This window comes from Pteronotus mesoamericanus, unplaced genomic scaffold (assembly GCF_021234165.1).
Source record: "Pteronotus mesoamericanus isolate MK-2021 breed Mesoamerican mustached bat unplaced genomic scaffold, CSHL_Meso_final scaffold_507, whole genome shotgun sequence".
NCBI classification, from domain to species: Eukaryota; Metazoa; Chordata; class Mammalia; order Chiroptera; family Mormoopidae; genus Pteronotus; species Pteronotus mesoamericanus.
In genome coordinates, this window is record NW_026555319.1 from 6,218,614 (window position 1) to 6,228,309 (window position 9,696).

At 63.1% G+C, this 9,696-nt stretch overlaps 1 protein-coding gene across 1 annotated transcript; it reads right to left on the reverse strand.

The window, feature by feature from the left end:
* Window positions 1-624: 624 nt before the first annotated feature.
* On the reverse strand, window positions 625-8,843 carry LHX5 (LIM homeobox 5). The gene is made up of 5 exons (XM_054594052.1): window positions 8,671-8,843; window positions 6,463-6,686; window positions 5,529-5,806; window positions 4,700-4,865; window positions 625-992 (listed from the first exon to the last, which is right to left on the reverse strand). Exons 1-5 carry the CDS (start codon window positions 8,841-8,843, stop codon window positions 625-627), a joined length of 1,209 nt encoding a protein of 402 aa, XP_054450027.1.
* Between the last annotated feature and the right edge of the window lie 853 nt (window positions 8,844-9,696).

The following is a 9,696-nucleotide window of genomic DNA, read 5'->3' on the forward strand; positions in this document are numbered from 1 at the left end:
CTTGAGCCTCAAGATTGGCCACCAGGGGGCGCCCGCGTGCAGGTGGCGCTGTCTTCCTCCCGCGACACCCCCGTTCAAGCGCGTTTATCGCTCGCTCTCTCTCCATCTTCTCGGGCGGGCGCTCTCTCCATCTCTCCTCTCTTCCTCCTTTTGCTCCCTTTCCTCTCTCTCCCTCTAATCTTTCTCTTTTCTTTACCATCTCGTTTGAAAGACGGGGAAAGCAGAGTGAGAAATAAGATGACAAAAATGCCACTCGGATTGCAGGGGGTGGGGGGATTCGTCTCCGCCCCTGGGCCTCGACCCCCTCTTGGTCCAAAAAGGTGGTGGGTGGGGGTCGCGGGAAGTTTAGAGCGCGCTTGAGATCTCTTGACCCTCTGCAGGACTGACTTTGGTCCCAAGACATGGCTCGCGGCGGCCAGGAGAGCGCTGGCGGAGGGCTGAGGGTCCCCGAGAGCCCGCGGGGTGGCGGTAGGGGTCGTCCCCCCTCCGCTGCGCAGCCGAGCAGCCGCCGGTCGAGTGCGGCCCCGTGAGAGAACCCCTGCGGGAGCCCCAGGCCGCGGGCCGCGTCGGGCGTTTTGGTTTGGGGAGGCTGCGTCCTTGGGTGCGCGGCCCGGCCCGGTGGCCTTACCACACAGCGGCCTCGTTGAGCTCGGGGTTGGGGTGCGACAGGGGTCCGCTGTAGCCGCTGGCGCCGCTCATGGGGAAGGGCGGGCTGGGTCCCCCGCTGAACACTTCGCCAGGCAGGGGGTGCAGCGCACCCGGCAGGCCCGGCTCGGGGCTCGGCGTGTCCGGGTGCGAGATCATGTCGGTGAACCTGGGGTTATCAGCGGCGTGCGGCCCGGCCAGCGGCGGCTCCAGGGCGCCCAGCGGCGTCGAGCCGGGCCCCGAGGCGGCCAGGAAACTCGAGTCGGCCGGGGACTGCGCCTGCGACGGCGGACCGTGCGCGAAGAAGTCGTAGTTGCCTCCTGGCGCGTAGTAGTCGCCTTGGTAGTCTGCGGAGGGGGCGGGAGGAGACAGGGACAGGTGAGAAATAGGGGGCGTCGGGAGGGACTGGCAGGACTGGGGACTGGGACCCCGGAGACGATTGCCAGGGACGGGCAAGCCTGGTTGGAGCCTCATGGAGAGGACTTTAATGCGGGACACTGCCTCGAGGTTAGAGACCCGCGGAAAGGTCTGCGGAGACCAACAGAGAGGGAAGCCCCCAGAAGCCGCGGAGCCGCAGATCCAGGGGTCAAACTGGGGAGAGAGGCAGTGACAGACAACGAAAAGGGAGAGACTTAAACTTAGGGGAGACACAGTCAGAGAGATGAGGACTTCAGTCTGACGGTCCCTGACTCATGGAGATGGAAAGGGATGTGGCCGCTGAGACGCAGGGACAGGGTCAGAGTTGGTGAGAGAGATGCACGGAGCGAGAGATGCGGAACCTGCGAGAGCCAGGGACGGTGAGAGATCAGCAGAGGACAGAGTGAAAGGGGACTGCAGAGGGGACCGAGCGGCGAGCCCCCAGAGTCAGAAAGACAGGGTGCAAGGCAAGAGACCCAGAGACAGGGCTGCGGACAGACTGGGGGTCGAGTAAGATGGACAATCTAGGACATGCCAAGAGAAAACGGCGAGAGGGTTGTGGTTAGAGCACACGCGGAAACCCAGAACAAGGTGAGAGGTCAGGAGAGACAGATGCGCCCAGAGACGGGGAGATGTGTCCAGAGAAAGCCCGAGACACGGAGGTTGAGAGGCGGGGAGAGGAGCAAGGTGGGGGTGCAGGGCCACCGCAGACCAGAGTGCGAAATGGTTGAGACCCAGCAGCGGCAACCAGGCCGGGGAGAAGCAGGAGCCCGGCATCTGGCGGAGCGGGAAGGGGCGGGCTCAGCAGGCCGGCCGTCTGCCTCTGCACCCCAACCCTGTGTCCGCCCAGGCGGATGCCATTGTGCGGCCGTTTGCACCCATGGCGCCTGGCCTGGAACCCAGAAAGCTGAGCCCCAGCGACTTGGGAGACCAGGAAGGACTGGAGTATTCTCTGGGTTATGTCTAGAGTTCCAGGGAAGCGCTGGGATAAAGGCTGGGTGCTCCAGACTCCCTCTGGGGTGGGTTGGCCAGGACCCCCAAGTTCTGAAGCATTTGGGAGAATCTGGTGATAGTTCTGGGCTCTCCAGAAAAATGCACAAATGTGCGTTTTGCCCACAAACTCAGGAGACACGGGGGCTCCAGCTTACAAGCCTGCCCATTCTCAACAAATTGTTTCTGATCGTCCCTCAAGGCCTCCTCCCCCAGGTCCTCCCCTCCACCCAGGCCAGCCCCTGAAAGATTGGGGTGTGGCACCCCATGAAAGGAGCACCTTGTAGCCCCATACTGGCGACAATAACCCGCTTTGTACGGCGGGAAAACCAGCGCACCCGGTGGCTGGAGTCTGCTTAGCAAGCCCACAACCCCTGCCTAGTCTTGGGGTCTCAGTGCCCCTGCGAGTTCCGGCTGCTCTCTGACGCCCCCTCCCCTCACCAAACCCTGAAATCAGTCCAAATGGAGGTGTCTAGAGGTGAGGCTTGGACATGATTTAGGAAACAGCTAAAAACGGCCGCCAATTACTTTTTCAGAACCACTCATTCCATTCTCGCAGAATCTGAAGCAAAAGGTTGGAAGCGTGAATATGGGGCCCCTAAGGGACTGGGATGGGGGCCGGGCGGACCCGCAGCGAGCCGGTCAGCCGGCGAGGACTGCGGCCCCCGCGCGGAGCGCGCCGCCTCCGCCCATATGGCGGCCGGGCCGGAGGTAATTGGAACAAACGCCGTCTGAAAAGGGCACAAAAGCCGCAGCTGGGGCTTTGTCCGCGCTCCCACGGGGAGCCGCCGGCCCGCCGCCCAGCCCCTTTCTCGCCCGCTGCCGGCCGCCGCCGTCGGGATCTCCCAGCGCGGATTAGGCGGGGCCGCCTCACTGGGGCTGGGGGGTCCTGTCCCCCATTCCGAGGGAAGAGGGGCCCGGCATGTCCAGGTCCCCACCCCAGCCAGCAGACGCCCGGTCAAGGGAGGCGGCGGGATGGGCGGGGGCTCCCTGTCCTCGGGAAGCCTTGGCTAATTATCCAGGCGGGGGAAAATTCCCGACTGGTCCCGCCCCACCACCTCCCTGCACCTGCCGAGATTTTGTGCGGAAGGAGACAAAGTTAGGTGGGGAGGGTCCCTGAGTGGGGAGGCCAGGACGGTCCACCATCCGAGCTGTCCTGGGCGTCTGTAGCCCCCCAGCCTGGGCCCTGATATCGCAGAGTCTCTCCCCCAAGGCACAGCCACGGATTTGGTCCACAACTGGGGACCCTGGCCAGACCGGAAGGTCTAGCCTCCCAGGTCTGTGAATGTATGAAAGCCGGTACCTACTTCGCTGCGTCTGCCTGTGCGCCCGGCGCGCGGCCCTCGCCCCCTGCCGCATTGCCATCAAACCCACGTCTCTAACAGTAGACGCCTTTTCCCCAACCTGAACTACTAGCCCCCCAACCCCCGCAGGCCTCGGCGCTGGGCAACTCAAAGAAGACACCCCTGTCCGTCATGAGCGCTCCTGGGGGTTCCCCAAATTCAGAGGCACAGGAACAGAGCGGGTGGTGCCTTCCTTGAGCCCAGGAGTCTGGGAAGCGGAGGGTGGTGGGCCAAGGTTGCAAGGGGGGAGTCTTCAAAAGCCTTGGCAGGGGGGGGGCGCGGGGGGGGGGACCTGGAATGGGTCTTTGCCAAGCAAGTGGGAGGAAATGAGGGGGTGGGAAGGAAAGGAGGAGGGAAGAGGGATGGAGGGAGGGAAGAGGAAAGTTCACCGCGGCCTGAGCCGGAGAACCTCAGTCACAGAGTTGCTCTTTGCAAACTCCCACTACCTGTGCCCACAGCCCCAAAGACGGTCGGTGGATAACTGAGTAGCTGGGTTGGCCCAACCCTTGAGCCCGCAGCCCCCACGAAACACTGGTCTGCTTGGGGCTCGAGAGTGCGCTTGAGTCCTCCCCAGAGCAGCTGCCCGCGTCTGGGTTACCAGCGCCAGATGCCGTGTGCACAGGCCCCGCAGCCGTGGAACCCGAGTGCGCGCCTTGGATGCTAGGAAGCGGGCTGAGGGGGATACATCCTGATCCCTCCGCCCCCCCCACCCGCCCCGCTACCTTCTCCCCCCACCCCTCGCCCCCAGCACTGCCCTCCCGGGCCAGAGTTCCTGCTAGTGTCAAGCACACCAGGCTCGGCGGGGGCAGGAGGGAGGCTGCGTGTCTGCCTGGGGCAGCACGCTTGTGGATTTGTGAGTGCCCACCTTGGTATGATGGGGGGGAGTGTGTACGCCTGTGGATCTCTCCGGGTGTATTTGTCAGTTAGTGTATCCAGGGTAGAGTATACCTGTGTGTAGTCATGTGTGATCCTGTGCCTAGATTTGCATCCCTGAGGTCTTTGAACTCCGGTGTGTGTGCGAGGGAGGGGCCCCCTGTTCTGTGTGGGTGTGTATCACAGCTTGTCAGAGGTGCTGATAGTGTGTATTACTGTATGGGCGAGTGAACCCATGTGTTTGGTTTTGCATCCAGGAAGTATCCGTGGGGGGTGTGTGTTAAGGTGTGTCCATTATTGTCCTGCACATCCAGAGAGGAGGGAGGGAGGGGGTCCCCCGGCAGCTGAGGGCTGGGGATTGGTTCTGCACCCTCGGCCCCCAGAAACCGTGAGGGCCTCAGTGTAGGGCACAGCATCCCGAGGCCCCTTACCTCCATAGTAGGTGTATGGAGTGGACCCCAACATTTCAGACTCGTCTAAGCGGCCACCCAGCGGACGCATGCGCCTCGGACTCCGGAAGAAGGCGTGTCTCCGGGCCCCCAGTGCGCTCAGCTGCTTCATCCTGCGTTCCTTGGACCGGCGGTTCTGGAACCACACCTGGGACAGAGGAGGGGGCTGTGAGCTCTGTTGGGGGTGTCCTCTCCCTGCCTGGGCTTCCCCTCTGGGTCCTAGTGCCTTCTTCCTCCAAGACTGCCCCACGGGCAGGGCGGGGGGCGGGGGGGGGGTGGCCGGATTAGGCCAGAGGGGTGGAGAGGGGCCTCGGTGAACCAGCCAAGGGTGAAGGATTTCGCGGACCCTTGGGGCGACTCATAAAGACTTGGGCTTCCTGGTCCTCACCCGCCCTCGGCCTGATGGCTTTATAAAGGCCTCCCGCCCGGCCTGGCTCTGGATTGGGCCCCTTGGCTTCCCAGCCAGATTCTGGCCGGTTGTCTGTCTGTCTGCCCCAGCACTGGAGCAGGGAGGAGGCACGTGAGGAACACCGCCTCCCTCTCTGCTCAGTGGATGAGAGGAATGGAGCGGTCTGTCCCCCAGCAAGGCTTAAAACCCTGCGAATGGTCAGGGAAGAGATTCAGAGAGGCGAAGGGACTAGTGATTTTGGCTAAGAGTTTGACGAGCTGGCCCCGACCTAGAGTGCACCATCTGTCCCTTGACCCGAAATCGAAATCGGCACAAAGCGGGGAGCGATGCTTCTCCGAGCTTCCCGGCGCCAGGACACTGTGGGGCCGGGCAGGGGGCGTGGTGACCCGGGCTGGGCCGCACCTGGATGACACGCATGTTGAGACCGGTCTCCTGCGCCAGCTGCTCGCGGATGTGGCGCGTGGGCTTGGGTGTGGCGGCGAAGGCGGCCTTGAGCGTCTCCAGCTGCTTGGCTTTGATGGTGGTGCGCGGGCCGCGCCGCTTGGTGCCCGAGTTCTGCTCCTCGTTCTCATTGTTGGCTGTCTCCTTGTCCGATGACGTGGAGTTGTCGGTCTCCTTGGGGTCGTCCTGGAGCGGGTCCTGGAGGTCCGGGGACAAACTGCGGTCTGTACAGGATGACACTGCAGGCGGACGGAATGGGAAGGGGGCAGCAGCGTGAGCGGGGAGCCCCAGCCCACTCCGATCGGGGAGCCGGTCTGGCTGGCCCAGGCCACCGCCGGGCAGCAGGGTTCGCTCCCAAACCAGGCGACAGCCCCTCCCCCAGGGGCCCGGAGCCGCCCACTCTCTCAGGCAGGCGGGGCCTTTGGAGGGGCCCTTCTCAGCCCTTTTCTCCTATCGCCTGGGTGACGGAGGCGCGCTGTCTGGAGAGCCAGGCCTTCTTGGAAGGGGAGAGGGGACCAAAGGAGGGTAGAGATGCCCTCCAGGCCTCCGATCTTCCTTTCCCTTCTCTCCTTCCAATTAGTGTCCTCCCAGCACAGGTAGAAATGACCAGGAGCTCAAAAGAGGAAAGGGAAATAGCGCAGTTCCAAATTGGGCAAGGCAGCAACTTGGAAAGGCCCCTGAATTGGAGGAGGGCAGGGAAGAGCTGGTGTTCTGGTGTCCGGTGGGACCGGCTGGGGCGCCGTGTCTCTCCCCTCGCACCAAGCCCCGGTCTTGCCCTAGACCCGCCTGGTGGGTGACCGGGAGTGGAGAGCTCTGCATGGGCACAGGAAACGCACGGGGGGCACAGCAGAGAGCGCCAGGCTGGGCCAGGCAGGAGGAGCAGAGGCCCCCCTACCTGAGTTGAGGCTTCCCTCCTTGAGGCTGGACGAGCTCAGGTAGTCGTCCTTGCATACGAACTTGTTCTCGTCGATGACGTAGAGCTCCTCGCCCGTGGACAGCTGCTTGTTGCACACCATGCAGGTGAAGCAGTTGAGGTGGAAGACTTTGCTGCGGGCCTTGCGCACCAGGTCGCTGGGCGAGATGCCTTGTGCACAGCCCGCACACTTCGTGCCGAAGCGCCTGCAGACACAGCACAGCCTGTCACCGGGCAGCCTGCGGTCCCATGCTCTCCAGCCCCTCACCTCTCCCACTCTCCCTAGCTTCCAAGAAGTCTCCATATCCACATCTGTCCGATGAGACTCCAATCTGGAGCTCCCTGGCTGAGCGCAAGTGAGACAAATGTCCTCGGCTGTTCCTGGGACTGGGCCCGGCAGGCCTCCTTCAGCTTTCTTTGGACCCCGCTGGGCTTAGAGCCCTCTTACGTGCTCCTCGAGCCCCCATGTCCATCGGGGATGCTCAAGGCGAACTTGCCTCTCCAGGGCACGCAGGCTTTTAAGCCGGCCAGGCAGGGTTTGGACCACTGCTTGGCTTGGCTTCCTGGATCCTTTCCAGTTCGCTGGGGCCCAGGAAGGACCAATCGGCCTAACTGGCAGGTTCCAGAGACGGGGCAGGGAGCCCCTCTCCTGGCCTGGCCCTGAGCAGAGAGGAGGGAGCCTTCTGCTGCTTCCCAGCACCACCAGCGCTGGAGGCTTTCAGTCCCCACTTTGGGACACACCAGAGCTAGTCAGGAGCCTGTGGACAGCAGGGCCCCGGAACAGTGGACTCTGAGAAGTAGGGACCAGACCGAGCCTCCGGCCCTCCCCAAAACCTCTGGCCCTAGCAGGCAGCGGGCAAACGGGACCAGAAGCCAGTCCTGCCCCTGCAAGACCAGCGTGCGGACCGCTCACATCCTCCCTCCCCCATGTTCCTGGTCTAAATCCTTTTCTTTTTTTCCCCTCAAGCGCAGGGAGAAGGCCAGGCTGCTCAGGGTGGGTGGTGCGGGCGAGCACTGATGGGGTGAGGTGCAGGCTGGGGGAGGGAGAGCACCCAGGACTTTGGGGTCCCACCTCTTCTCACACCCAGGTCTCTAAACAGGGTGAATTTGGGTGACGTTGATGTAGTGAGGGCATTAGAAGCCATAAGTCACTTTTGGCCTTATCCGGCAAGCATAATTGGCCATATGTACCTTATCAAAAATCATTAGGCGCTTTGCAAGCATTGCCACATTAGGGACCTTGGTTCCCTGGGCCGGGGAGTTTACACGTGTTGAGGCGCCGCTGACATTTTCTCCTATTCAAATCCGCCAGTGCCGAGCCGCCGGGGCGGGCGAGCTGCCTTGCCCCTGGGTGTTATCACGCCCCCCTTCCCAGGCGCCGGAATTCGCACTCACAAAGCCCGCTGGCTGGCGCTGGGTGGAAGCCCGCAGGGCTGAGCTGCCGAAAACCCCATAGTCTCCCAGGTCACATTTCGGCATCCGGGGAAACTGAGGCTCGGAGAAGTGACCATCCCTGGCCTGCCTCCTGTGGGCAGCAAGGGGAGGTGACACAGCCCAGGCTAGACCCTCAGGGTCCTAATTCTCCGCTTGGATTTCGTGGCTACTTTTCAACATGGGAGAAAATATTTAAAGAGCTGGGGTGAGGGCAAGAGGAGGTAAAGGTTCCCTCCCCCCAACATCAGAAGAAACCGTCCTGGCTGAGCCCCTTCTGGAGCGGGGAAGTTTGTGTTTGTTCAGGAGGGATCTGAGAACCTGGCTTGCCCTGCCAGAAGGGCCACCTCCGGGGAAATGCACTCTCCTGGTGGGAGAAGCCTCCAGTCACCCCTAACTTTGCAAAAATCTTTCCTCTCTCAGAATCGGGCTTGAAGCTGGCACCCTGGAATTGCGGCCGCGGCGGAGGGGCAGAAGCGGGTGGGGAACAAGTTTGTCAGGGCTCGCCCCCCTCCCCCGCACCTCCGATCCAAGCCGGCCTGGAGGAGCAGCCGGGAGGCGGAGCAGCAGCTTCCTTTTTGCTCCGCCTGGGCTCGGGCCCTTTCCTTGCCCAAGGACAGGGGAGAGCAGTGCGCTGTCCCACTCCCATTTTGAGCTGGTGCGCCCGGGAGGCTGGGATGGGTTCGTGGTTTCCCCTTCCCCCGCGCCCCAGCGGAGCGTGCGCGAGTCGGGCGCACAGGCTGCACGGCCTCTTCTTACCTGAAGAAGTCATTTTTGCAGTAGAGCTTGCCCTCACGCGAGAAGCACTTCTCCGAGAGGTTGGTCTTGCACTCGCAGCACTGAACGCATTTGATGTGCCACGCGCGGTCCAGCACGTTCAGCAGAAAGCGGTCGAGGATGGGCCGCTCGCAGCCGGCACAGTGCACCATCATAGCCCCGCGCCCCGGCGGCTCGGGCCGCCTTGCCCTCCCTCTGGGCCCCTGGCCCTCGGGCCCCCGGGCCCGCCGCTGCGCTCCGCCTCTCCTCTGGGCCGCTGCCGGGCGAGTCCGGTCCGGACCTAGACTCAGCCGGTCAAGTCCTTGGGTGATCGCTGGCCTGGCGCTGGGCCGCCCGGGGTGGGGTGGGGAGTGGTGGCGTTCACAGCCTCATGCCCCGGGCCGCGCGCCCCAGCGCTTGGTACGAGCTTCCCCAGGTATCTTGGGTGGCTGCTGGCCTCGGCGCTGCTGAGCGGCTTTCCCCGGTGGCGGAGGCGCCGGCACTTTCCCCCACTTTCAAGCGGTCCAGATCCTCATCTTTGTCTGGCCGCCGCCTAATTCGCGCATCCTTATTCAGATTTGGTGACGTGGCGCGGCACGTAGGGGGCCCGCCGGCCAATGGGTGCGCGGTGGCCATGGCAACCTCTTAAATTTATAGCATATCTAAATTGGCTACAGCGTTGCGGTCCGGACAGAGCAAAAAAAACAAGGCATCCGTATTGTTGAGTATTAGCTTGTACCTGGTTCGGAGGCGAAGTAAGTATTTACCTTACAGTTGGGGGCTGGGGGCTGAGGGCCGCCTGATCTGAAAACTGCTTCTCTTTTCCTCTCTCTCTCTCCCCTCACAAGTATTTGGGGGCCAGGATTCCTGGGCCTAGTGGGGGAGGGACCCCTACCCCCTTCGCCATCCCGGGAACTTGAAGAAGTTGCCCGAGGGCCGAGGGCCGCAGCGTGCTCTACACCCGCTTTCTCTTTTCCCAGCCCAGCCCGCGCAGATTAGAGTCCCGGTGCCCCGAGCGTCCCTGGGGTC

Coding starts and splice junctions, on each gene's coding strand:
- LHX5 (XM_054594052.1), bottom strand. CDS start 8,843: ATGATGGTGCACTGTGCCGGCTGCGAGCGGCCCATCCTCGACCGCTTT. Junction 6,687..8,670: donor TGCAAAAATGACTTCTTCAG/GTAAGAAGAGGC, acceptor CTGTGTCTGCAG/GCGCTTCGGCACGAAGTGTG. Junction 4,866..5,528: donor TCAACATGCGTGTCATCCAG/GTGCGGCCCAGC, acceptor CCTCTGTCCCAG/GTGTGGTTCCAGAACCGCCG.